The sequence below is a fragment of the Podarcis bocagei genome (genome assembly GCF_964188305.1).
Source record: "Podarcis bocagei genome assembly, chromosome: 5".
NCBI lineage: Eukaryota > Metazoa > Chordata > Lepidosauria > Squamata > Lacertidae > Podarcis > Podarcis bocagei.
Window position 1 is genome coordinate 2,542,607 of NC_138129.1, and position 27,644 is coordinate 2,570,250.

At 48.5% G+C, this 27,644-nt stretch overlaps 1 protein-coding gene across 2 annotated transcripts; it reads left to right on the top strand.

Moving 5' to 3' along the window:
• Positions 1 to 79: 79 nt before the first annotated feature.
• On the top strand, positions 80 to 25,356 carry RPRD1B (regulation of nuclear pre-mRNA domain containing 1B). 2 transcript variants are annotated; one of them, XM_081196617.1, is made up of 7 exons: positions 80 to 284; positions 6,197 to 6,326; positions 7,950 to 8,083; positions 10,861 to 10,973; positions 11,513 to 11,639; positions 12,630 to 12,805; positions 23,423 to 25,356. In XM_081196617.1, the coding sequence occupies exons 1-7, from the start codon at positions 140 to 142 to the stop codon at positions 23,570 to 23,572; spliced, it is 975 nt and encodes a 324-aa protein (XP_081052743.1). In that variant the 5' UTR covers positions 80 to 139; the 3' UTR covers positions 23,573 to 25,356. The 2 variants fall into 2 exon arrangements, with proteins under 2 accessions (XP_081052743.1, XP_081052742.1); XM_081196616.1 differs by having other exon boundaries at positions 81 to 290.
• Positions 25,357 to 27,644: the final 2,288 nt, after the last annotated feature.

Sequence of the window (27,644 nt, forward strand, 5' to 3'; positions counted from 1 at the left end):
CCATTTTGTGTCGGCGGTTGGTGGTCTGTGAGGCCGGGCGGGAGGGAGGGAGGGAGGGCGGCGGGGCCGGGCCGCTCCAGCGAGGCCGCGCCAGGCCGGGCCGGGCGGAGCTCCTCTCCTCCTCCTCCGCCGCCGCGCCATGTCCTCGTTCTCGGAGTCGGCGCTGGAGCGGAAGCTGTCGGAGCTGAGCAACTCCCAGCAGAGCGTCCAGACGCTGAGCCTGTGGCTCATCCACCACCGGAAGCACGCCGGGCCCATCGTCACCGTCTGGCACCGAGAGCTCCGTAAGGGTGAGGAGGAGGGAGGCGGCGGGGCGCCGGGGGGCGCGAGGAAGAGAGGAGGCCTCTCTCCCCCGGGTCCCTCCTCTTTCGCATCCCTTCACGGCTAGGTCCGGGGGGAGGGGCAGCATGGCCCAACAGTCGCGTAAAAGGGAAGGGAGAGAGAGAGAGAGAGGAAGCAGGGGGCCAGCATGGCTGAGCCGTTGTGTAACCAGAGAAGGGGGTGGGTGGGTGGGTGTGTTGCCAGTTGTTGTCGTTTAGTCGTGCCCGCCTCTTCGTGACCCCATGGACCAGAGCACGCCAGGCACTCCTGTCTTCCACTGCCTCCCTCATGCTGGTAGCTTCAAGAACACTGTCCCACCATCTCGTCCTCTGTCGTCCCCTTCTCCTTGTGCCCTCCATCTTTCCCAACATCAGGATCTTTTCCAGGGAGTCTTCTCTTCTCATGAGGTGGCCAAAGTCTTGGCGCCTCAGCTTCAGAATCTGTCCTTCCAGGGAGCACTCAGGGCTGATTTCCTTCCGAATGGAGAGGTTTGGTCTTCTTGCAGCCCATGCGACTCTCAAGAGTCTCCTCCAGCACCAGAATTCAAAAGCATCCATTCTTCGGCGATCAGCCTTCTTGATGGTCCAGCTCTCACTTGTACCAATAATTGATCACATAACATAAATTCCTATATACATATATTCCTGCAGCAACACAGAGCACAAACACCATTCGAATTGCAATGCCTACCAACTTTGCCTCCCTCAAATATGTTATGGGACCTCAGCTCCTAGCAGTTGGTTCCTGTGGCCACCGGCATGGCTGAACAGTCATGTAATCAAATCAGCGTGCTCACCTCATGGGAAAGAGCGCACAAGTTGCCAGTAGGGGTACCAATAATTGATCACATTACACTGTAAACGGAGAAATCTGAGGGCTGCCTTGGACAAAAAAACAAGGACACCAGCCAGGAATACCAGAGCAAAACAGCAGCCAGTAGGCTTGGTCTTTATTGAAGACTGTCGTGACAGGACTCCCAACTGCCACAAGATGGGGTGGAAGCCCCCAACAAAAGAGAACCCAAACTTTTATTAGCGGCTAATCCCCATGTTACACACTCCAAAACGACATCACTCATACATCACGGTTACATCATGAAAGGGGAGGTCTGGTGGCAGTAATCTGAGCATCCTGGACCCTGCCCCATGGTTCTCCTTGCCCTCCACCAAACACCCATCAAGTGTAACAAAAGAGATATTTATATTTCCCTGTTTCCCAGCCAAGTTAACCACACCCTTTTGTCTTCATCTGGGTTTGTTCTTTCTGGAATGGCTACCTGTCTGGCACTCAGGTATCAGGAGGCCAGAGATTATCACTCAGGCAGAGGGGCTGCTGAGTAGCTGAGCTCACATGTCTATAGGAATTTCTGAAGTTTTCCCAGTGACCCAGTACATAGATAAATAAGTGAATTGTTACATTTGGTATTGTGCAGCAAAGGTCCTTTGAATAGATAGGAAGAAACTGTGATAAAGTGTTTGGTGGGGACAAGTCACAAAAGTGATTGTGCTGGTTTTGGTAGTGGGCTGCATGTGCATGATATCTGCTGGAGGGGCAACCCCCTCCCAACCTATACATAAATTCCTGCAACAACACAGCACAAACACCATTCGAATTGCAATGCCTACCAACTTTGCCCCCCTCAAATATGTTATGGGACCTCAGCTCCTAGGAGTTGGTTCTTATGGCCGTCAGCATGGCTGAATGGTCATGTAATCAGAGCAGTGTGCCCCCTCCTGGGAAAGAGCGCACAGGTGTGGTGGGTGGGTGTGCAAGCGTGGCATACCCAGAGAACCATGCCCCCTCTTTAGAAAGGATGTGTGAGATGCCAGCATGGTTGAACAGTCGTGTGATCAGAGTGCCAAGTCCCCCGAAAGACTGCATTAGTTTAGGGAATGCCAGCATGGCTGAACAGTCGCCTGACCAGAGCACTATGTGCTGTCCTGGAAGGGTGTGTTGTAGGAGAGCCTTCCAGAGCAGAGCAGGGTTGTTGGAAGGCCTGTGGAGGCTCTCCAGATCCCGTTGTTCCCAACATCTTTGTGCAACAGCTGTGTGAGTTGTGAGCTGGAAGTGTGGCGGTTCCACTGCTACTTGCAGGGCTGGTATCAGAAGGTAGCTCTGGGAACCATTACCCCATGCTGTTAATATGTGCTGTATGTGGAGCTGCTCTTGAAGACACTTGGGGAGCTGTAACACGCTCAGAATGCAGCTGCTGGGATTTTAACTGGGAGCAGTCCACTGGGATCATATCTTGCCAGTTATGAAAGGGCTTCACTGGATTCCAATAAAAGATGTGGATTTTGGTTCTGAAAGCCCTACATGGCTTTTGACCCAGGTGCCCAGGTACTTACTAATAAATAGAAATATTAAAAATCAATTACAATAAGCATACCTGTACAATTAAAAGACAGGTCCTTCTGCCACATCAAAAGAGGCCATGAATACTTAGAAACCTTAATCTGATTCTCCAGATGATCAACCTGCCTGGATGTTAATATCTTCTACTGAGGCCTTTTTTCAGGTCCCTGTGTCATTGAGATAAGGTGGGTGGGTGGTAACAGAAGCTGGGTGTCTTCTGTGAACTGCCCTGAGACCCCTGGGTATAGGGCGGTATATCAATTCAATAAATAATAAAAATTCTATTTGCTTCTGCAGGGCAGCATTTAGGAGCTGGGGATCCCTGCAGAACTTGGGCTGTGGGCTTGTTATCGCTTAACATCCCAATTTGTAATTTGTAATGCAACTTGATCTGCAGGCTCTTTCCCCACCCCTCTCAGTGGCGGCTTGAGCTGAAGATTAGCTTGGAGAATCTGAGCATAAGAGCTGATGATGTGGTCTTCACAGCTTTGATCAGGGAAGGTTCAGACTTTCTGCCTGTGGAACTCCCACTGGGACTGGTCCTTGTATGATTCTTCTGTTCCTCAAGCTTCAGTTTTGACAAAATGTCTACTAATTTATCACCTGCTGAGTTGTTCAGCTTCTCTGTATCTGCCCAACACAGGGCCTTGACAAAGGATGTGTTTGAGGAATTAAGAACTTACATTGTGGCTGTTCTTCTAATGGCAGGTGCTGAGCTCAGTTTTACCCCCTCATAAGAAAGCTATTCTTCCAGCCTTGATAGTATAATGAATTGATTGCGTGTCTTGGTGGAGAGACATGTGTCAAAAGGCACTCTTTGCTTAATGCTGGGTAAACCTGGTATGGGAAAGGGAGGGTTTAAAAATTGCAGGCCTGTTAGGGTCAAAAGTCAACAGGGGCAACTGGCAAGCTACACATTGGCCCAGAACATCTTCAGAAAACTAAATTGAATTGCTCTGAATAGCATGGGTTGTCTGTTCTCTGGTGCACAGTATAGTCTATTGTTCAGTATTCAGCTTCAAGGGCAAAGTGTTTGTTCTTGATCCTGTCCTGCTGGTTCTAAAAATATACGATTTGCAAATAACATTTGAGCTGACTGTTAGCAAGGAGTGATCCCTCAGTTGGTAAAGTAAGAGAAAGATACCTGGTTTCACACCTAAATGGGGTCTCAGTAGCTCGTGCCCTTCCAGGAGTATGGCACTCACTTTGGCTGCCCCCATCTCCCCCTGCCCCTCCAGCACCTGGCGGTACCAGGTCACATCACCTTAGGGTGATGCCTTGCTTCTACAGTTAGAAAGCTCTGTTAGGAGTCTAAGGTGTACTTTTATTTTTTGGGAGTTTAAAATGTGCTGGTTGATGCCAGGCACTTACCACTATAGTCACTCTGAACTTAATGAACTATTCAGAACGCTAATGAAATTGTCATGCTTTGAATTGGGGAGGGCAGAAGACTTGCAACAAAGACTGTGCTACTGCTGCTCTGACGTGCTGTGGCATGCATTTTTTTGAGTCAATTTGATGCTCTGTGGCATGCATTTTTGATAGTCAGTTTGTTAACTGCCCTTCCTTGGTTAGGATGCCAAGCAGTTTCTGTATTTTGACTCAAATGAGCCAGTTTGCATTGAGTGGAACCTGTTGGAACACATGGTGCAAAGAAGCCGTGTGTGTGGCTCACTGCAATGAAGTTGAACTTTTATCTTCAGAACAGATAAAAAGGAAATACAGGGAATATCAGATTTGCGGCGGGGGGGGGGGTTACGTTCCTGACCCCTGCAAGCATCTGTGGGGTGTGAATAAGCCCCTCCCGCCACTGCCCCTCATCTGTGTTCTCTTAATTTGGTACGAGGCTACCAGGCTGTTGTTGTTTTTTAAAAGCTTAGCTTTGATACTGTGGCCTGTCAGGTTTGAGCAATATAGGGCATGCTTGGATGAAAGATATCGTAGAATCGCACAGCCTGTCAGCATCAACATTGTTTTCTGGGGCTGCCTCTTTCCCCAAGCCTTCACCGTGATTACCGATGAGTTCATTCTTGTCAATGCCACTTGCTTGCTTGTTTTTAAGGATTTCTACAAATAAGTCATATTTATTGGCTTTGATATTGAAATAATTACCACTGAAACAGCTCAGTGCAGCCAAGCAGTTCACACAACTCTTCTTGGAATATTGTAATTAGAATGAGCACCAGCTGCAAGTGCTGATGGTGCAAAGAAATGCTTTTTTGGTAGCTGTTTTCTTTTTTCTTCAACTCTCCAGACTTCTTTTCTCTTCAAGTCTGGGAACCTAAGTCTTTTCCAAGGGCAGCAGAATTCTATGAAATTTGTTAATTTAGACACCACACCACGCCATAGGGGTTGGCATGATTTCTCAATAGAGAGTGACTCCTTTTGTATTTGGGCAGGGATGAGCAGGGCATCTGGGAAGGGCAAGTCCATGCCTGGGCCTAGTTTACCTGGTGCTTTCCTACCCAGACCCTGAGCTCTAAATCGGATGCCTTTCTTTGAATGCTCCCAGCAAGTGAGGCTCAGCAGGGGATTATGAGTCACTGAAAGAGCCTCTTCAGCAGTGGCCTCTCTGTTGTGGAATGCCTTTTCCTGAAAAGTCCACAGTGCTTGGTCTAGTTCAGGGGTCGGCAAAGTTTTTGTGGCTTGGGCCGGTTCATGGTCCTGCAGACGCCGCGGTGGGCCAGAGTGCGCATGCACGCATGCGCAAACGCTATTTCCAGCACAGAGGAGGCGTGTGCAGCTTCCCATTGGCTGGCAGGAGCTTCCTGCAGCCAATGGGAAGCCAGGGAATGTTGCAGAAGGCAGTTTGTGCTCTGCTCCGCGCTAGTTTAGCACGGTGCACGGGAGCTGACCGAGCGGGTGGGGGGGTCCATGAACCTGTTAAGCGACCCCCATGGGCCTTAGGTTGCTGACCCCTGGTCTAGTTCCTTTTTGCAAAGGACATTATAATTTTCTTAAGCTTTTAATGTTTTTAGATTTGCTTGTTTCCTTTGATTTGTTTCTGGTCATGCCTGATTATTTAACGCTGCGTTTAAAATAATTTAAACAATAAATGTAAACAATAAAAATACAAGATAAAATGGAAGAAAACAAGATTTGTTTCATTTTGTAAGCCACCCATCTGACTTGAAATAGGCTAATTGAGAGCTGTTTTGTCTTGAAAGCATGGCATTACTGAGGCTAATCACAGGAATCTTCAAGAACAAAGCAAGCCAGCTTGGGAGGTCACCTTGCATGAAATGAAATATATACTAGCCTGTGGAAGCTGACGCCACAATAAACCATCTGTTGGGCGTTTCAGTTGCCACAAGACGTCTTTCCTTGTTCTGCTTCTGCAGCTCTGCTCTGCTTAAGTGTAGATCTGCTGCTGGCTTTAAAGAAGGGGGCATGAAATGAGAATTTGGCTTCTGTTTGTGATGTCGACCTCGAGGGTGGCTGTGAGACTGAATGAAAAGGATGGGTGACTTGAGAGCTAAACATGCTATACAGATATTTTTTTCCTCTTCTATTTTCCCAGCAAAGTCAAGTAGGAAGCTGACTTTCCTATACTTGGCCAATGACGTCATCCAGAACAGTAAAAGGAAGGGGCCTGAGTTTACAAGGGAATTTGAATCGGTTCTGGTGGATGCTTTTTCACACGTTGCCAGGTATGTATAGCAACCTCTTCTAATGCCTCTGGCAACCTCTAGGCTGGATGACTGCAATGGGCTACATATGGGGCTCTCTGTGAAGTTCGGAAACTTTGTTTAATGCAGAACGCAGCAGCCAGGCTGTTAACAAAAACAGATCTTCAAGGGAGGTCCTTTCTTCGGTCCTACCACCCTCATAGGCACACCCTGGGGGGATATGGAAAAGGGCCTTCTTGGTAGCTGCTCCTAGACTCTGGAACTCCCCCCCCCCCCGGGAGAAGGTAGACTGTCTCCCTCCATGTTGTCCTTCAGCAGGTGAAGACCCTGCATTAGAATTGGGGTGAAGGGTTTGCTCTCTGCAGCTGAAACACGAGCAGTAGACCTGCAGGCTCTACACCGACTGTACTACAAGGGGCTTCCTTAATGCACGCTTGCTTTGCTCCCTCTGGGATTGAGCTGAACACACTGTATTTGATCATTCTGCACCGCAGAAGTGTTCTTTTCAGATTTCAGCAAATCTAACTTTCCTTTGATCTGTTATTTGAAGAGTTATAACTGTGGCAAACACATTACCACTTGGAGTATTCCCTGCAGAAATTTCAGCTTGTTTCCTTCAGACCCCCAGTTGGCAGCCTTGTGCAATTGCTAGTTATTCCACGTGCCTTTGCTCTGTCTGAACACCATTTTAAGTGAGGTCAGCTTCTCAAATGCTATGGATTTATCAGATTTTTTTCCACCAGATTGCCTTTCTGCTTGGCTCGCTCCATCTGTCATTGAGTGACTGTTCTCTCACTGTGGGGCAAGCTACAAATGAGCAGCTACGTGTCATTTCTTGGCACACTGTATGTTATCAGCTACTTAGAGGCTGCGGTGCTATTTAGAGAAGACCTTAGTCTGCAAACTGATTATATCTAGAACACACAGATGAATAAGTGAGCAAGTGTGTTCTGGATAACTCTATACTTAACTGGACGTGTTGCTGATGACTAAGTACAGTGGTGCCTCGCAAGACGAAAAGAATCCGTTCTGTGATTCTCTTCGTCTAGCGTTTTTTTTCGTCTTGCGAAGCAAGCCCATTGAAGGATTAGCGAATTAGCGCTATTAGAGGCTTTTAGCGGCTTATCTGCTGATCGGATCAGCGGATTAGCGCTATTAGCGGCTTTTAGCTGCTTTTAGCGGCTTATCTGCTGATCGGATCAGCTGATAAGCGGCTTAGCGGCTTAGAAAAAGGGGGGAGGGGGAAAAAACCAGCAGGAACTCGCAAGACATTGTCGTCTTGCGAAGCAAGCCCATAGGAGATTCGTTTTGCGAAGCACCTCCAAAATGGAAAACTCTTTCGTCTAGCGAGTTTTCCGTCTTGCAAGGCATTCGTCTTGCGGGGCACCACTGTATTCCTTTGAAATTGCATATTTCAAATTTGTGTGCCTACTGATATAAGTGGCTGGCATGCTGGTGAACACCTTACTTGGGAAGCCTGATGGGTTTAGCTCAGTTTCATCCCTGTTTTGTCTCTGATTGTGTCTCTCCTTAAACATTTTATGTGGGAGGGAAGGAATGGAGTGGACACCCTCTACTACTTTTCCCCCTAGTGTGTGTTCTCTCTCAACCCCTTTCTGACATTCTGAATTTCTGACCCTCCAGAGAGGCAGATGAGGGCTGCAAAAAGCCCTTGGAACGATTGCTGAACATCTGGCAAGAGAGGAGTGTGTATGGCAGTGAGTTCATACAGCAGTTGAAACTGTCTTTGGAAGACTCCAATAGCCCCCAACCCAAAGGTAAAAAAATAGTATTTGCTTTTTTGAAACACCCTTGACTCTGATTGAGCCACTATGAAAAGGTAGCTTGCTAAGGAGCAAAGAATGGTGTGTTTATGGCAGTGGTGGGGAACCTGGGGGCCTTTAGATGTTATTGTATGAGAACCCTCATCATCCCAGGTCATTTGGTCATGCTGACTGGGGCAGATGGGAGTTGAAAAACATCTGGAGGGCCACAGGATCCCCAGCTGTGGTTCATGGCCATTTGAATTCAAGGTACTTGCGCTCAAGGGCTCCTGCTTGGTTGGAACTGAACTGGTGACAGTCTCCACATCTGCACTGTGTAGACACTTATTGTATCCTGTCCCTCCAGCTTCTCTGTAAGTTATGCTTGTGGAGCAGGGTCCATCATCCCAGGGGTGTTTCTAGACCCTGGCAGGCAACAGCCAGAGTGAGACATAGGAAGTTGCCTTGTACCAGATCATATTACAGTGGTACCTTGGTTCTCGAACTTAATCCGTTCCAAAAGTCTGTTCCAAAACCAAAACACAGTATCTGGAGGGCCAAAGATTCTCCACTCCTTTTCTAACTGGAGGCACTGGGAATTGGACAGCCAACCTTCTACATGCAGAGCTTATGCTTTGCTGCTGAGTTCTGGCTGCTCCCCAAATCACAAGGTTCCTAAAGACCATTCTATGCTCTGAAGCTCATCTTGTTATGGGAGTAAAGGCACTGTAGTTGTTCTTAACATGTCTGCTACCGCGGTAGCCATGGTGGCAGTCACCGGGTTCTAAAGAACTCGTGTCTGTTAATGATTATTTGGCAGTGCCGTAGGTCTCCATGGTTCCTTGTAGTGACTTCCCCCAATTGGGTTACAGAGAAGTCTGGGTTAAGCCCAAAGTCTAGGCAGATAAACTGAGAGTAGCTTTTGAGCCAATCGTGACTAGTTTGGCCACTGGGCACTTTCCCCCATCGTTCATTCATCCTTCACTAAATTGGCACCATTCAACTGTCATCCTGGGACTGGAGCAGGAGGTTACGTTGTCGCATTTGATTTACAATCTGACATGTTTACTCCTGTGATAGGAACGAGAGTGTCAGCATGCAGTTGCCCAAAGCATTTCCCTCCCCTGCCTCATGAAGTCGTATATGAGGCAGCTTCATCTGCTCTCAGATGGTTTACCCTTTCCTTATGAGCTTTACTGCTCTGTTTTTCAACGTAATGGCACTTGAAAGGGGTGCTGGGGACTGAGGGCTCTCAGCACAGCTGGCTTTCCTCGAGTTCTTGGTCGGAAGATCTGGCTTGGCAAAGAAGAGGAGCCCGCCAGCTTCAGGAGGGTTTAATTTGCACCCTGGAAGCCAGCCAGAAACACCTGACCCCTTTGTCGATGGCGGCAGCAAATGCTTTCTGACCAGCTTGTGCTTCGTCTTTCTCCTGGTGCTGCCAGATGCTGCTCCCCTTCCAGGCATGATTGCTGAGGACATGCCAAACATCCCTTGCCCTCCAGCTCTTCACCATCTGTGCCCAGGTTCCCACCTGCAAAAACATGCCGATAGTTCTGTATGCAAGGAGGAGGAGGGCTGGTATTGGGCAAACCTGGGGTTCTGTCCAAAAAAAGGAAGGGGAAGGGGAAAAGAACCAGGGGACACGCAGCCTCCCAAAATGTTTTCTGAAAAGCCTCTGCATGCTGTCCTCCTCTACGATAGGATACGATACAATACGATAACCTTTCTTCTCAGGCGGCTAATCCTAGTCTTTATAACCCTGTACCTTCTTCCAGAAGGCAGAAACTGAAAGAGATCATTTCCGGGGTGCGCACTATCCTGTGCTATCTCTGTAGCTTTCTTATGGCACCTGGAAGCATAAATTTGATCCAAGGGAAGAGTGCGCCCAATTATTCTCTCCGCAGTCTTTACAACCCTGGACAGCATTGTTTTTCCCCTGACCGTGCAGCTCCCAAACCACACGCACAGATCATAAGTTAATACACTCTCAACAGTACAATCAACAGGTCCTTTGAGAGATTGTTTTTCCGGAGGATTCTCAGATTCTCTACCTTAGATGGGAGGGGTTTCTGGCATCCCGGAGCTCTTTACTTGTCTGGTCTGCAGAGGAAGAAGACACAGGAATCCAACAGCGCCACCTTGCGATCGCCCAGCAAGTCAGCCTGAGAAGGATCTGCTATGGGGAATGGGGAAGCCTTTTGTCTTTCTACCTTGGTGCCTGCCTCCCCAGGTTACTGCAGGTTCTTTCTGTATCTGCAGTGTTCTATTTATCTTTGGCAATTTGTGGGACGGGTTTTCCTTTAAAAAAAAAAGGAAGTAAAATTCATGATAAGATGATGCATACAAAATATGGAAGATTCTGGAGTGTGGCCTAATGATATGTCAGTCTTCAGTTGTTCACACCTTCCTGATTTTTCCAGAACCTTTAAGCCAGTGGCAAAGAATGCCACCCATCACCAATTGTGCAAGCTCCCAAAAGCTGCCCCAAGCAGTGCAGAATTGAAATGAGGGGAAATGGAGGCCTCTGTGGTTTCCCTTTTATCTTTCTCACAACCCTGAAGGCAGGAGGCTTGTTCCTCAACCTGATCTATGGGACACTGGCAGGTGGGGTTGGCTTCTGTTTTAAGCTTTTAGAGCTAACTTTCTTTTCTTTTTAAAAGATGAACCTGATCAGACTTTGACCTTCAAAGCAGTTTGGGGTTTTTCACACATGCACACCCGCTTTTCAAAAGGTACCACTGGAACAATGTCTCCTTACAGAATGTGACTGTCTCTCTTGTGTCTTTTCTCAGTTACAGAGGAGAAAAAGTCATTGAAGCGGACATTTCAGCAGATACAAGAAGAAGAAGATGACGATTACCCCGGGAGCTACTCCCCGCAGGACCCCAACGCTGGGCCTCTTCTGGTATGTCTGGAAGGCCAAGGATTGAGAGAGAAAAAGGCCCTGGATTCTAAAGAGAGAGCCACATGGTGGCGCCATTAGCAAATGCAATAGGAGGACCAGTGTTGTTCTGTTTATTTGCTCAGAAACACGCCCTCACGACTCAAGGAAGAACATGGAACATAGTAAAACGGAACATAAAACAAATATTATTCCATAAAATCGCTGCAGTCAAAGCAAAATAAAACAAATTGCCCAAAGCAAGACAGTATATTATACCCAGCATGGTGTGATCTAATTTATATATGGTGGTAGATGATTCCAGGAAGTTCATTAAACTCAGATTTCCTGCTCTGCTGTCTGTTCTGTGGACCAGAAATAGGGGTTCAAATATTCTGTGATTGTAGTTTGGTTTTGAGGGTGGCTTGTTGACCAAGGGGCAGGGAGTGAGAGCTTTCGAAAAGCAAGACTTGTGTTAGAATAAGAAGTTAGAAGCAGGGTGGTGGTGGCTACATGTACTGGGAAAGTGATCATGGCAGTCTCTTTATGTCTCAATTGCGCAGACTGAGGACTTGATCAAAGCCCTGCAAGATCTGGAAAACGCAGCATCGGGAGATGCCACAGTGCGGCAGAAAATTGCTTCTCTTCCCCAGGAGGTTCAGGACGTCTCACTCTTGGAGAAGATTACAGGTGAGGCTCTCAAGTACAAACACTTGGATGCAAAAGGCAGGACACGACTCTGTCCCTGCACCTGGAAACCGCCCAATGAGACTAGCTTGTTTTGATTTTTAAGGGTTTCCTTCACCCTCAAATGCCAAAAGACGAATATGAACCCGCCTTTCCCCTTTTTGTTCCGTTCCAATGTGGCTTGGACTCTGTTGAGCCACATGCCAAGCCCTGCCTGCTGCTGTTTGTGTGGCAAGAGCATTTGACACGTTCCTCACTGAAGGGGATCATTGCCTTGTAAAGGGAGCCCTGCAGATTGTGTGCAGAGGCCGCTGCTTTAACTGACTATGTGAGAGGCCCAGGACACATTTGTTCATTTCTGTTCCTCTCTGGCCCTTGATGACCTCCTCCACTTTTGGATGCCACTTTTGCAGTGTGTGCTGCTGGGTGGAGATCTAGGCAGAGCGCCTGATGCATAGGAGTCACACTCCCAAGGCAACTGTGGTAGCACAGCTCTCTTCACGGTAGGGCCCAGGGGGAGCTGAATCAGGCATTTAGTAGTAGAGTTTGCTGTCTGTGCTCATCAGAAGGGAGCCAACACAGTTTCAGTTCAGCACTGCTTTTGCAGAGGGTGGCACTGCAGCTATCAGTTCAACAGATGTTCTTCCCCAAGTCCTCTAAAGCGGCCTGCTCAGGCCTTAGCAGCTTGCTAACCTTGGGCGCACACAGAGCAGCTCTGGGACCACCCCTCCCTGCAGATGTGCCGGTCTGCTTCCTGGATCACCTGCAGCCAGCCAGCCCTAACCCTGACCTCTTGGCCTTCCAGGAATAAAAGGACACTTTGGGCTAGCTGCACTTGTCTTGCTCTGCCAGTGCTTAAAGAAGTGTGTTGCTCGCTGGTCCTTGTGAAATCCACGCTTGATTGGAATTCACCCCAGATGAGCTGCTTTTTGTCACCCACACAAAGGCTTTTGCACACAGTCAGTGTCGATTATTTGCCACCTTTGTGCCTAGACAAAGAGGCTGCCGAGCGTCTTTCGAAGACCGTGGACGAGGCATGTTTGCTACTAGCGGAGTACAATGGGCGACTGGCAGCAGAGCTGGAAGACCGGCGCCAGCTGGCACGCATGTTGATTGAGTACACCCAGAACCAGAAGGACGTGCTGACGGAGAAGGAGAAAAAGCTAGAAGTGAGTAGCATTCCTCCGATAGATGCCGAGCAGCGTCCTTTCTTAGACGTGTCAGTTCCTCGAGTCTACCCTGGCTTTTGGGGTTGCTTTAATCCACATTTCCAATAATGGCCATGTGGTTTGCACAGTCACAGCTGAAGCAGTCACACCTGTGTCTCCACCACCACCCCATGGGCCTGAAGCTGGGGACTGTGGCCTCTCCAGGTGTGTGCCCTCCCAGTTAAGACCCAAAGGCCTGCTGGGTAAATGAAAATGGTTTTTGCCTTGAAATAGACAATGATGGCACCAGGTGAGACTCCCTGGAGAAGGGCATTCCACAGACGGGGCCACCACTGAAAAGGTCTATCTGTGTGGCCACCCTCTGTCACCTCCCCCCTTGGGTGAGGCACATGAAGAAGGAGGGTCTCAGATGACGAATGCAGTGCCTGGGTTGGTTCATGTGGGCAGAGGCAGTCCTTGAGATACTGGCCTCCTGAGCCACATATGGCTTATCAGCCCTTTGAATTGACCCCAGAAACGAAATTTTAGCTGATAAATACAGATGTGTGAAGCTATATGCTCAGACCATCGTGCCCTAGTAAGCAGCCTGCTCCAGCTGCAAATTTGAAACAGTCTTGAACTACATGACTCTTGGGGTCCCTTCCAACTCTATGATTTTATGATTCAAAGGCAGTCGCATATATAGTTTATTGCAGCAATGTAACTTTTGAGGTCGCATGAGTGTGTTAGGCTTTCCCTGTCCAGATAGGGCTGTTGATGGAAGGCATTCTGTGCTCCTCTGGGGGAGAGGAAGATAGCACACTTGTGTGTAAAGCTTGAGCGTAGGAAGCGTGTGTGTTTGGATTGCCATTTGTATACAGTAGAAGGCATCATGTTTTAATAGTTAATGTTAAAAACGTGATACAGTGGTATCTTGAGTTACAGACGCTTCAGGTTACAGATTCTGCTAACCCAGAAATAGTACCTCGGGTTAAGAACTTTGCTCAGGATGAGAATAGAAATCGCGCAGCAGCAGCGGGAGGCCCCATTAGCTAAAGTGGTACCTCGGGTTAAGGACAGTTTCAGGTTAAGAACAGACCTCCAGAATGAATTACCGGTAAGTTCTTAACCCGAGGTACCACTGTACTTCACTTGGAAGAAGGAACTCCTGAAACGTGATCTTCCTCGAAGGAAATTTGGGTTCTGGGTTGCTCTGGCGTTAAGTTCAGGCCAGCTCCCCAGTATTATCAGAGTCCCTCCCACTTGCACTTTGCCGGTAACTTTCCTCTTCTTGGTTCACTTGATCTGCTGCGCTCAGCTTTTCCAACCTCACCGCCTGCTGCCATCTTGCGAGTTCAGCTGAAGCCCTTTTGAATTGCTATTGACCTGACATGGAACCACGCATGTGGGCAGATGATAAAAGCGGTTTTGTAAAAAGCCGCTTGACTTGGGAGCACAGGAAGCAGCTGACAAATATGGCTTTGGCAGCAGGCTAGAGCTCGGCAGCGTCCAAAAGCCACTGGAAGAGAGCGCATGAGCCGGGTGGAGAGCCATTTATCTGAAATGTACCATTTTCAGCAGGGCGACATGTTCTGCTCTACACCCCGGGATTATGACGGGAACATAATTAATGATTCTGCTTGTATGTCACTCTGCCATCTGTTGTGTTGCCCCTGGCTAGCACATTAAGGGCTTCCTGTGGCTGTCAGGGCTGACTGTTAGGAGCAGCTGTTCTTGGGCGGAACGTGAGTTGCTGCAGAGTGCAGAGCTGTCCAGAAGGAGACAGCGAGTGCTAAGCAGGTTGTCCCAATGGCAGCCTCTTGTCCTACCACGGGGCTGGTGTTGTCGCCTCGAAAGCCGCATGTCGCCCTTGCTTTTCAGAGTGCCACTTTCTCTTGGCTCTTGTCTTGAACTTGTACATGTTGTTGCAGATGTCACAGGCGCGCTTGCACTGCAGCTCTTCTTGAGGCTGTTGGCTGATGAAATCTACTATAAGAGGGGGAGCAGCGCGTGGTTTGAAAATGTGCTGCTTTGTCCCTGACATGAGCAAAACGCCCCTGCGGTTCAAGGAGTTGCACAGCAGTGCAACTGATGCACTTGTTCTAGAGTCATAAGCTCTCCTCTTTGCCAGTGAATTGGGCAAGGCTGCCCTTCACGTTTGCACCCCCTGAGACACTTCGTAAGGGGAAGCAGTTCTCCTTGAAGTCCTAAGCCTTCTGGGTCCTTGGGAGCCTCCCAAGTCTGGTATACCCTATTCTGCATGTGTTAAGGAGCAGGATTGTTCCTTAAAAATGGGTTTGTGGTGGCTCAGGGCACTGCTGCCAAAATACAACGTTGGTTGATGCATGTGAGGTTATTAGCATGCTGACTTCAGTATAAAGGAATCCTCCAGCTGCTTTTCTGGGACCTGACCTAGGAGGATTGCAAAGGGTGGCATAAATGTACAACTTGGTGTGTTTCAAGCTCTCTGGCAAAACATCCTCGGTATAGGTTTCTCCCGGGTAATGCCCTGTTTGCTTTCTTTTGCCCTCTTATGGCGCAAGGTCTCTACTGTAGGAAAGCCAACCCCTTGTTCTCAGAAAAAGTGCGTTGAAAGGCCAAAAACTTTCTGGAATGAGCTGGGAGGAGAAATTTGGCTCCCCTCTGGCAAATCTAAATTGGGATTTATTTTGCTAAGTCAGGAAAAGTCTGCAGTGCTCTGATCAAATAAGGCATCTTCAGGGGTGCTCCAGGTTCTCACAGTGATTTTTCACCCAAGTACTTAAACAGTTAATCCCTTTCTCTGGCACCACAGTTGGCTATCTAAACATTGGGGTTCAAATTTAGAAGCTGCTAACATAATCACTCATCGGTCAAGGCAGATCCTGCAACTAAATACTATTTACATGGAATGCCAGTGATTTCTCATTGCAGGCTGTTGGCCAAGGACTGGAAATAGCAGGGCCTGGGGGCTCTGGGCCCTGCCATACCAAAGCATTAATCAAACCAGGACGTATTGCCAACTGAGACGAGCTGGAAGCTAACTCTGGAGCAGAGGAAAAAGTATGGGGTTTTAATCTTCATTAGGGGATAAAGAGACAAGTTTCACCTTCAGAAGCAGTGGGTTTGGGTTGAAAAGATGCAAAAAAAGGGTATGATTTCTGTCCTTGACATGGTGTGCATATGTAGGATGCAATTCACAGTTGACATGTAGAACACAATCTCAGACCTTATTGACAACAGTGAAACTCTGCATTGCTCAGTTTCAGAAAAAGTAAAACTCCCAATGGGCAGAGTGGTTGAATAAACCTTGGAAGACTGTTTTTGCAGATAAAGCCAATGTGCAGCAGGAAGGCAACATACCAACAATTATCATGACAAAGATATTGAAAGATGAGCCCTGCTCATTCAGTTTTGGAATGGCAAAGTAGCAGGCAGTTTGCGTCCTTATAATTGATTTACACTAACTTAACTCTCTGTGGTGTCCCCTCTTTTATTACTTACTACTCTTCATTCCTATTACAGTATTCCATTTTGTTCTTTCTTTCTCAAAATAAAAAATGTAATAACACACAGACACGACATTTCATCCCTTGTAAACAGTTTTCAAGGAGGCCAGGAAAGGTTTGTTTATTCATTTATTTTAAAAAATTGTCTACTGCTGTGTGGTATATCAAAGGGGTTTACAGCAATAAAAGCACAAAAAGGTAAAAGCAGACATCAGTTAACCATTGTAGAAGGAGTGTCGTATTAATTGCCTGCATAGTTTACAGCAGGCGTTCAAAAGTTGGCACAGAAGGTGCCTGCTGAATTTCTGGTACACACTAAATTTATTATTATTATTATTATTATTATTATTATTATTATTATTATTATTATTATTATTATTACAGTGGTACCTCGGGTTAAGTACTTAATTCGTTCCAGAGGTCCGTTCTTAACCTGAAGCACCACTTTAGCTAATGGGGCCTCCTGCTGCCGCCGCACCGCCGGAGCACGATTTCTGTTCTTATCCTGAAGCCAAGTTCTTAACCCGAGGTACTATTTCTGTTTAGCGGAGTCTGTAACCTGAAGCCTATGTAACCTGAGGTACCACTGTATTTATTAAACTTGTATACCACCATTTATCCACTAATTTCTGGGCAGTTCACAATACCTTGGATCCCAAACGCCTAGTTAGTCAGAACGTTTTGGCTCCTGAACGCCGCAAACCCGGAAGTGAGTATTCCGGTTTGCGAACATTCTTTGGAAGCCAAACATCCAAAACGGCTTCCACGGCTTCTGATTTGAGTGCAAGAAGCTCCTGCAGCCAATCGGAAGCCACGCCTTGGTTGTCGAATGTTTTCGGAAGTCGAACGGGCTTCCTGAACAGATTCCATTCAACAACCAAGGTTTGACTATAGAAATACAGGCTCTATGCCTTGTTATCAAGTGAGCCTCATCAAGCCAGGGAATGACCAGCAGTGCTGCAGCAGGTGATCTCAGGGCTCAAGGTGGGGTCAAAGGGTTCAGGTGGTCCCTGATTTACTACCCTGGATGGGAGGCTGTTGGGGGCTCTGTAAATTAATACAAGGACCTTGGAGCTGGCTCTGTAGTGGATGGGCGCCACTCACAGCGCATCTCCCTTTAAGGCTGGGATGGGGGAACTCTGAGCCTCACCTGGATTGCGGCTCCCGTCCTCCTTGACCTGGCCCTGCTTCCTGGGGGATCACAGGCTCCCCATCCCTGCTTTAAGCAAAGAGATCCCAGTGACACCTGGTAACTACTTAAAATGAAAGTACTTCTCCTCCAAACCTTGGGCTTCCAGGTCCACTATTTTTGGTGGTGGTTGGGGTGGCATTGAGAGCAAAAGTAAACCTGTATCTGGAACAAAGTGTGATTGAAAGCTGGTCACTCCCCTTTCATACATATGTGGCGGGACTGTAAAAAAACCAAAGGATTGGGAGATGATATATTCAGAACTAAAAAAGATGTTTAAGCTGTCATTCCTCAAAAAAACCAGAGATGTTGCTATTGAATATTATAGAGGGTGAAATACCTATGAAAGTACCACATTTTTCGCTCTATGAGACACACTTTCCCCTCCTAAATAATAAGGGGAAATGTGTGTGCGTCTTATGGAGCGAATGCAGGCGGGAAAAGCCCCCAAGAGCCGCACACACACTCCGTGCGCTCTTTAAAGGGAGCGCAGCTCTTGGGGGAGCCTTAGCCGTGTGCAGCCTCTCACGGGCAGGGGATGAAGGCTCCCCTTGCTTGGGAGAGGCTGCGTGCGGCCAAGCCAGAAGCCAGGACAGCGAGCGGGATCGCTGCGCTGCGATTCCGCTGGCTGTCCTGGCTTCGCCGTGCAAAGCATCCGTGCCCCGTGGAGGCTTCGCACGGCTATCCCTGGCTTTTGCAGGACATGGGGGAAGGGACAGAGCGTGCGGCTCCGTCCCTTCCCCCACCTCCCAGAAAAGCCCCCCAAGAGCCGCTCTCCCTTTAAAGAGTGTGCGGCTCTTGCGGGAGGTGGGGGGGAAGCCAGTAGGCTTGCTTTCACTAAAGCCAGGAGGGCAAGAGGGATCGGTGCGCACCAATCCCGCTTGCTCTCCTGACTTCAGGGATAGCCCCGCAAGGCATCCTGAGCGAAGATGGAGGAGCGCTCCCTCTTAGCTCAGATGCTTTCCATTGCTTTTTTTATTTCTTGTTTTCCTCCCCTAAAAACTAGGTGCGTCTTATGGTCCGGTGCGTCTAATAGAGCGAAAAATACGGTGCTTGGCCTCTTCCTAAATGCAATGGCAGCGGCCAGAATAATTTATGCTCAAAAGTGGAAGGACAAAAATAGTCCTACAAAAGAAGAATGGCAGAATAAGTTAATAGAATATGCGGAATTAGCAGTGTTGAGTGCAAAGATAAGGAATCAGGATGAGACAGATATAAGAGAGGAGTAGGAATAAATATTTGGAGAATATTTAAAGAAATGCAATAATTAGATGAATTTCCAAGCAGAGTTAGACATATGAGCAGCAGTTAAAAACAAGCGGAAGAGGAGTGTAATTAAGGAACTGCAGCTCAGCAAGGACTAAAGAAGAACCCATGAAGGGATGTGTGGGGAAGTCCAAGTATATAAGATAAAAGAAGATAACTGTAGTGGACGTAGCAAGCTATGGAAAGAGAGAGAGAGTGTATAAAATATTGCTTGCTCCCCTCCGGCAGCTGAGTCAGTGTTTGGCAAGCCAGTTCTGGCCGCCATCTGAAGCCGCCAGTGTGCAGTTCTTTGTTGCAGCTCCAGCCTTTGAAATTAGCAGAAAGGAGGGAGAAGCCCAAGTAGTCATCAAAATGTGGACAGGGAGTGGAGCCCCTTTTCCCAGCAAGCATCTCCAGCACCTGCCCACACCCTGCCTTGCTTGCTCTGCATCTCAGTTCTGCCCTACTCGCTCGGTGGCAGGTTAGCAGCCCCGAAGGATGCCTTGTCCTTTAATAGCTCAGCCTGCACAGCATCTTTTTAAAAGGCCCATGTTGAATGGGGAATCTGATTTAGTGTGTCTCATCTGGATCTTCTGAAGGAATTTCCCTGAACCTAATCTCAGCTGGGATGGGAACTGAGCATAAGTCACGGAGTGTTTACTTTGTCTGTCTGATCCCTGCAAGTCAAGAACAGCCGGCCTCAATTAGGCCTATTAATATTTTCTGTTGTTTTTTTTGGTTCAGCTAAGTCTTTACTACTTTGGTTTGGCTGTTTCCTTTTATGGGTAATGTGCCTCCCTCGTGGATGCAGACCAGCCATTTTTAGCACTGGGTCTGGGGGGGTCATTGACTGCTTAACGGGCTGAACACCAGAGATTTATGATGGCTTGTTGTTCGCCATCTGAACTCCAGTTAGTAAGCCTGGTGAGAGAGCATGTCGCTGCCGCCACTGCTTATGCATGGGTGCCACAGAATCATAGCATTGTAGAGCTGGGAGCGGGGTCCGGAGGGTCATCCAGTCCAGCCCCCTGCAATGCAGGAATCAGCTGCCGGATCGTTGGCAGGCGGCCATCCAACCTGTGTTGAAAAGCCTCCCAGTGAAGGAGAGTCCACCACCAGCTTTCCGTCCAGTCTAGATCAGGGGATTTAATTCCCCTGCCCCACAATTGCTGTGGGTCTTGGTGGACCGCGTAATGATTTTTCTGCCAGTCGTAGCAATTGTAATGCACTGTACTAGCATGGTTTTTAATTGCATTTTTATTGCTGCTTTTATTATAGAATGATGTGGAATAATTGCAATGCCATAAAACTAACAATCAAACTGTAATGCCTATTGTTTTCAAATCATGATACAATAAAAGAAGCAATAAAAATACCAAAGAAATACAATTAAAAAACAATATGAGTATGTAATGCAATGGATGTCCCATCTTCAAGCACAATCCAGAGGCCACAGATGGTCTGGATGAATCCCAGTGGCCTGTGGACCACGCCTTAGAAGCCCCTGGTCTGGATGAAATGAGGTCCTCAGATTATGCAGTTTAAGGTAATTTCCTTGTGCCTCTCCAGAGAGTTGTGTTACAGCACAAATAATTTTTACCCTGCTGCTCTAGTGAGGATTCTCTTTTACCACAGTTGCTTGGAAGATCATTTACAGATTTTTCTCAAGGTTAAGCACTCTGTCCCTTCTCATCAGGCGCCTCTTTGGGATTAAATGTAATCCTGAAAGAGCTCTGTGAGAATTGAAAGGGGAGAAGGATTTGGGTCAGCTAAGCCCCCTGAGCATGGAGAGTGGACTGCGGCTGTTGATTAGTTGGGGAGCAGGCGTAGGGGACCTTGAAATGCTCCCTGTGGCTCATGGGCACGCTCACCCTCTTGCAGGATGCCTGGAGCAGGGACCTGCCTGATATGTACACTTGCATGCAGTTGAGTGTTTTTCCAAGAGAGAATGCATTGCATTGCAGGGAGCTGGACTAGATGGCCCTGGGTGGTGAGAGAATGAAGAAGCGCTGACTTCGAGGAAGGAGCTCCCTTGTCCTCCCTGTTGAGCCCTCCGTTCTGCTGCCCTGCCCTACTTTGGGGGGAGAAAGTGGCCTGGAGGAATAGAACATCCTTCTGGGAATGTGCCCTCCCTGGTAGGTGTGGGCTCCCTCTTCCGACTGGTTATGGGGAAGGACCCCCAGGCTTGGCCTGATGGGTTGACGCCCCCCCCCCCCGCATTCTTGGGTGCAGGAGAGCGAGGATTGGCCCGCAGCTCCTGCCCGCTCTCCCTCCTGGCTCTCCCAGTGCCGTATCCATCACTGTCGTTCAGAGTCATGTACTACAATTTCCAAGCAGCGAATTCTTGGCAGGAAGTTATCTGTAGACTCAGCTGTGTCAGCCTCCTGTCTGTGAGCATGTTCAGCTACGATAAAATCCCATTTCTGTCTGCGCCCCTAGGCAAGGCAGGAGAGCTTGTCCTTCAGCTGTTAGCACACTCTTCCAGTGTGTGTTTTTGGAAACAGCAGGAATGACTTTGGCAGAGGATTTACCAAAGGGGCAAAGAATCATAGAATTGTAGAGTTCAAAGGGGCCGCAGGGATCATCTAGTCCAACCCGCTGTGGTGCAAGAATCACACCTAAAGGATCCCTCACAGATGGCCACCCGATCTCTTTTAAAACCTTCCAGTAGAGGACGGTTTGCAGGCTTCGGAGGGGATTTGTTCCACAGTCCAACAGTTTTTATTGTAAGAAAGTTCTTGATGTTTAGTCGGCATCTCCTTGTCACTTGAATCCATTGGTTCTGACCCTCCTCTCTGGAGCAGGAGGATGTGATGGCCCTTGAGGTGTTTGAATGTGGCCCTCATATCAAGTTGGGTCAGGGGCTGGCGCAGGGTGCTCCTAGCCACCCATGAGAATAGAATGGCCCCAGGCACCCCACAGGTGCTTAACCCCACCACTGGTCCTCACATTGCATGTACAGAAGATGGATGGGGGTCTGTTTCCAGCACTAGCTCTGCTTGTCTCCTCCTGGACCTTTGTGTTATTGGAAAGAAAATGTTGTTCTTCCTTTTTCACGTATCCTTCTTGGCTGTGCATTAGGCCAAACTCTTCTCCTCCTCCCTGCCTCCCACAGCCGCTGTTGCTGAATGTATTTAGTGCTCCCACAGCAAACGGGGAGAAGAGCGCACCACGGGCCCCCAGTCGAAGCGGGGCTTTTGCATTACAGTGGTACCTCAGGTTAAGAACTTAATTTGTTCTGGAGGTCCGTTCTTAACCTGAAACTGTTCTTAACCTGAAGCACCACTTTAGCTAATGGGGCCTCCTGCCGCCACGCAATTTCTGTTCTCATCCTGAAGCAAAGTTCTTAACCCGAGGTACTATTTCTGGGTTAGCGGAGTCTGTAACCTGAAGCGTCTGTAACCCGAGGTGCCACTGTATTCCTGCTGTAAAGCCAGGACCCTACAACTGTATGATCCCAAAGGGCCACTTAGCACAGCCCCCTTGGATGCAGGAGGGAAAGGTGGGAGGTGGCTTGGAGATGGAGAGCTCTTGCACCGTTGTTTGGCAGACAGTGTGGTGAGGAGGCACCACCCTCTCCTCCCCCAGGTCCAAGGAGGCCTTTTTGGAAAAGAATAGTCAGTGTGTCAGTACCCTCATTCTTCCTGCGGGACAAGGGTCCCCTGGACCTTTAGCCGAGAAAGCCAACCAGAGCTATGGTTGTGGCTCAGGAGGTTGGGTTTCCCACAGCACTGCACCCTCTTCTGGCAGAAGCAGCTGGGTCAGAAAGCGTTTGGATAGGAACAAAGTGGCGGAAACAAGGGCACAGGGAAAGCATTGGGGGGCAGCATTATGGAAATTCTTAGCTGTACCCCACCCCCAGAATGCTCTTGGTTAAATGCTAAGCCTGTGTGTGGCCTGTGGTTGGATGCACAAGGTTTTTTTTACACACAGAAAACTAGACAGCATTAAGACTTTCCCCACTGCAAAATTCCTGACACTATCCAAAGGCCACTTCTCACACCACACTTTGTATTCTGGACATGCACATTGCGTTTTAGTGCATCTGTGACAAAGCCCACCTGTGCGTGTGTTTTTGGCAGGTCATAAACTGTTCAGAAGCGTTTAAGCCATGTACAAATGCTGTTGAAATCAGCCTGGATTGTCCCCTTGTTTTTTGTGTAAGATGGACCCTGGGAGCTGCATATGGGTTGAGCGGGACTTCCAAGGTCAAGATGAGATGAGATGAGCTCCTTGGGCCTCTTCCGCTGCCCCCTCACCCACCGCTTTGCTCAGGGCCCTGCAAACCCCACAGTCCCACCCATTCCCCCAGTCTTGGTCAGCCCAACCCCGTCTGATTTCAGAATGCATAGTGGGTTGTGCGAACAATATATGTCTCAGATTGCCTGCCTTGTCCCTGCCGCTGTGCCCATTCGTGTTTCCCCTCCTGATTTCCTCTTCCTCCTGCCCCGCCCCCTGTTTCTTCTGCTCCTTAGTCTGATACTTGCTGTGGCTCCACTTGGCCCAGCGTAGTGATGAAGCTGTAGAATTTCTGCCCGTGGCTATAAATGGCAATCACATTCACATTATGTTGCAACAAAAGCAGGGAAGGCTGCAAATCAACTCTTGACTGCAGCTAAGACGGGGGGGGGGGTGATGGTTGGGAAACAGGAACATCGTCTAATTCATTTTTTCCTTTGTGTTTTCTGCTTTTTTACTTCTCCCCCCCCCCCCCAGGAGTACAAACAGAAGCTTGCTCGGGTAACTCAGGTCCGCAAAGAGCTCAAATCCCACATCCAGAGCCTCCCCGATTTGTCGCTGCTGCCCAACGTGACGGGCGGGTTGGCACCTTTGCCATCTGCTGGGGACCTTTTCTCAACTGACTAGGGCACGTGGGTGTCTGTTCTCCCCTTCCCCTCCCTCCACCCACAGTTCCAGTTACTACCAGCAGGACACCGGAAATTCCCACCGCATTCTCACACAGGAAGTACTGGACATAGGATGACTCTCCTTTGACCCTCCGCAGGACACGGCGTTGCAATGGGACATGGCTCTCTCTCGGAAGGAGGCAAGCGCCCTCGTGTTGGGCAGAAAATTCAATTTCTCTTTGGCCGCCCCCGTTAGCACCTCCAGTTTCCACCACCACCTGTGCAAATCATGTGTGTCGTCTTCTGGGAGCTTTTTAGGCAAAAGAAAGAAAAATTGATTTACACTTTTGCTCTCTCCCCCTCCTTCCCCTCACATAAAAAAAGAACTGGATTGTTTCCGAATTGGTTTGGTGTGTGTCAAGCTTGGTTTTTTGGGCCTCACAACTCTGTCATGGGTGCATGCGGCGTGGCTGTGTCCAGGGGCTGAGGCCTCCATTCTGCGGGTGCATCTCAGTGTGTGGCTCCTCTCTCATGGCATGGCTGTGTGGAGACATGCAGCGCACAGGTGACCAAAAGGAGGTTGCATGGCCCAGGCAAAACTTCTCCTCCTCCAACCAGCGCTGCCCTTTGTCTTTCATTCAGCACATGTCAGTTTTACTCAGGCTCCCTTATCTTCATCCCACAGTGGGAATTCTCAGGATGCACCCACTTGGGATGTGTGACCCTCTTAAGAAGGCTCTGAGACCTCAGTCAAAATTCTTCTTTGCTGTAAGCGGATGGGCTGAGCTTAGAAGTAGGTAGCAGGTGTCCACTTCCTCCAAGGAAAGTCCGTTGGCATGTCAAGTCCATTAAAGGAGCTGGGAGTTCTGTAGCTGTGGTCTTGTGGCCATTGCTGGTCCGTCTCAGGGATGGGGAGCATCTGTTGCCCTGCAGATTCTGTTGATCTCCAGCTCCCATCATCCGTGATCATTGGGCCTCTCAGTCAGGGAGTCCAACAACATCTGGAGGACCTAGTCAAAATCCCGTTCGTGTTTTCCCTTCACTACACAAGCAGTGCAGGAACATTTGCACATCTGGAGTAGGCAGACGTATTTTGCAGTAATAGCAGCTGTTCTCCCTTTGTTTTGGGGTCTCCTGTTCTTCGGGAGTTTCCCCCCCACAAGGAAAACAAACTTGCCAGCTCCAATTCATTCCAGTGCCCACAAGGGCCATCCCTCCATCCCTCACACTCTGATCTTTCGAGGAGGGGGCTTCCCCCTTGCCTCCCCTGGGGGGACCCTGCTGTCTCCCCAGAGCCCTCTGCCCTCCGTTTCGCCTGCAAGTGTTCTGCATCTCCGGTGTGTGTTTGCATGTGCCAAGTCCAGCCACAAACATCAGCATGCATCATGCCACTTCACATTATCAGAGACGAGAGTCCTCCATGCAATGTTTTCCCCTCTAAATAGATCAGGGGGTCATGGGGAAATCCCTGGGGGGTTGTGGCGTAGGGGAGAGGGTTTGGACACAGCAGCACAGAGTAAGCAATCCACATGTTCCACTTTTAATTTTTAACGTCATTGAAATCCTGTGAATTTGATTTGCTTTAAAGGGTCAAGGAGGGGCAGGAGTCTGGCTGGGCACCCGGTGCTCCGTGCGAGATCTTCCCTCGAGATCAAATCCACATTCTTCCCCCCAAACATTTTCTTAAATCTGTATATGAATCGATCTAGAAATAATTTTTAGAGGTATAGGCTGCCATTTTCGCAGCAGTATATTCTGAAATGTCTCATAAATATATTTTTGAATAAAGAGGGTGTCGTTCAACGGGTGCGAGTGCCTCTTTTATTGGTGGGCTCCACCGTGTGTGTTTCAGAGTCTTGTGCTTGGACAACGGCGTCTTTGGACACCTGGAAAGTAACATTTATTGGCTTTCTTTGGATAGAGCCCACTTCATCAGATGCAAGGATGACACTCTGTTGTTCTTGCTGCCTCAGAGTGATCTGGCTGCCCTTCTGGAAAATCTTGGAATTCCCAAATATGGGTGTTTAGTCAAGGGTATTTAGGTTGGAATCGGGAGCACCTTTTATCATGGTTCCACTCGGGAAGCAGCTTCTGATGTAGCTGGATGTTTGAGGTCCATAAAGCTCAACAGTGCCCGAATCAACTTCTTCCAAATTTGGTGCATTCCATAGCCAGCTGACTGATGCTGACAGGTGTACTCCGTTTTCAGAGAGCACAGGTAAATGCCCAAGTTCAGCCATCAAACCCTTGCAGTTATTTTCTCTATGGAACTTTAAACGTTGATTATTGGTTCCTGGAAACCCATTAATGTTACCCAGATTGATTGTACTTTGTCTATCCATTACTTTATACTGCACAGTTACGTTTTGTTTTAGAACATTTTCCCAAAAAGAGTAGCTGGAAGCATCTGTATCTTAGATCTTGCATTGAGGTCTTAATGCCAAAAGGTGTCCCTGGCCCCGATTCCTTGCTCACGTAACAGGACTGGGGATCTTCCTTCACTCTGTGGCAACCACAGTGTGTCACAACCTTGCAAAAGCAGCTTGGGGTGTTGGGTGCCTCTTGCAGGGCTGAGGCTCAGCTCTTTACAATCAGTCCTCAAGAGTGTTGTGTATCCTTCTCGCCCATTGTTTTCCCTTCCATGCACAGACAAAGAGCCAACTCCCCAAATTTGTGTGTCAGCCAAGCAACTTGAAGCTCTCTCCCGCCCCCCCCCCAACCTGTGGATGGGTTGCCAGGTCCTGTCTGTGGCTCACAGGGAGAAGCAGAACAGCCAAAAAGCCTTGAAAATCTGGGCTGTTCTGCTACATGGTGCTTGGGATATTTTGGCTGTAAACTGTGGCGCATGCAGGAATGGGAGTTCAGTGTCGGATAATTGCTACCAGCACACAAACGGAGCAGAGGCCACATCTTCCTGGACGCTTTTTAAATTTACTCCATTGGAGGCAGGGGGATGTCAGTTGAGCCCAGCAAGGATGACACAGAATAAGACCCATTTCTATGTCCCTCTGTCCTAATTCGCTCACATTCTTTGAAATGATCAGTGTGCAGTTGAGGCAGGCCTGGCACGTTTTATTTTCAATCGGGCGTATTGTTTTAAGGAAGCTACCTCGAACTGAGTTGGGCTACCAGTCTGTCTAGCTCTGTATAGTCTTAACTGGCAGTGGCTCTCCACGATTTCCTGCAGTGATCCTTTCCCAGCCCTGCGTGGCAATCCCACCACGGAAACTGCCCTTTCCTACTGAACTTAAAAAAATAAATCCTTTATTAAATATAAAGCTGTCAACTTCCACAATGCCAAGCTGAAGCTTTCAAAATCGTGTTTCTGTTTTTAGTTGGGGTTAAGCATCGGGTAAAAGATGCCCTTTGTCTTCTGTGCCTCTGTTTCTTTGGGGTTTCCAGGAGGAATTCGCTAACCAGTCTGCTGGCGGAGGAGAAGAGGGCTCTTGACGTGGAGATAAGCGGCTCTGGCGGCTGCTCCTCTGGGGTCTTCACTCCACACCTTGGGAAATTCAGCACAGCTGGCGCCGGTGCCTCCATCCTAACCTGTTCCCTCTCCATGTCTCCCCTTTGTGTGAGCCAGTTGCCTGTAGATTGAATTAATGAGAGAGAGATGGGATTAATAGCTGGGAGAGATTGAGGACCAGCCTGTATTCTGCTGAGATTCTTCCCGACAAGAACCTAAGGAGAGCCTGTGGATCAGGCCAGTGGCCCATCTAGCCAGCCTCCTCTTCTCGCAGTGACCAGCCAAATGCCCGTGATGGGAAACCCACAAGCAGGTTCCGAGCCCAAGGGCAGATAAAATCGTATCGTAAAACCTTTATTGGCATCACATACAACATCCAAAACAAATCAATACAGAAGTACCACTTCCCCAGTGGCACAAAACATCTGCTAAAAGAAAGGAGGCAGAGCAGTCTATCGACGCATCTCTTGGTCTCCTTAGAGATCAGGCGTCCGCAGTGTATTTCAACGACAAAATACCAAATAGAGATATTTAGCCACTAACTTGGTGAGCTCCTGATCATTCCCCAGTAATAGAAAATGTATGGCCTCCGACTCTGGTTTCCATTTGGGGATGCAGAGTTGAT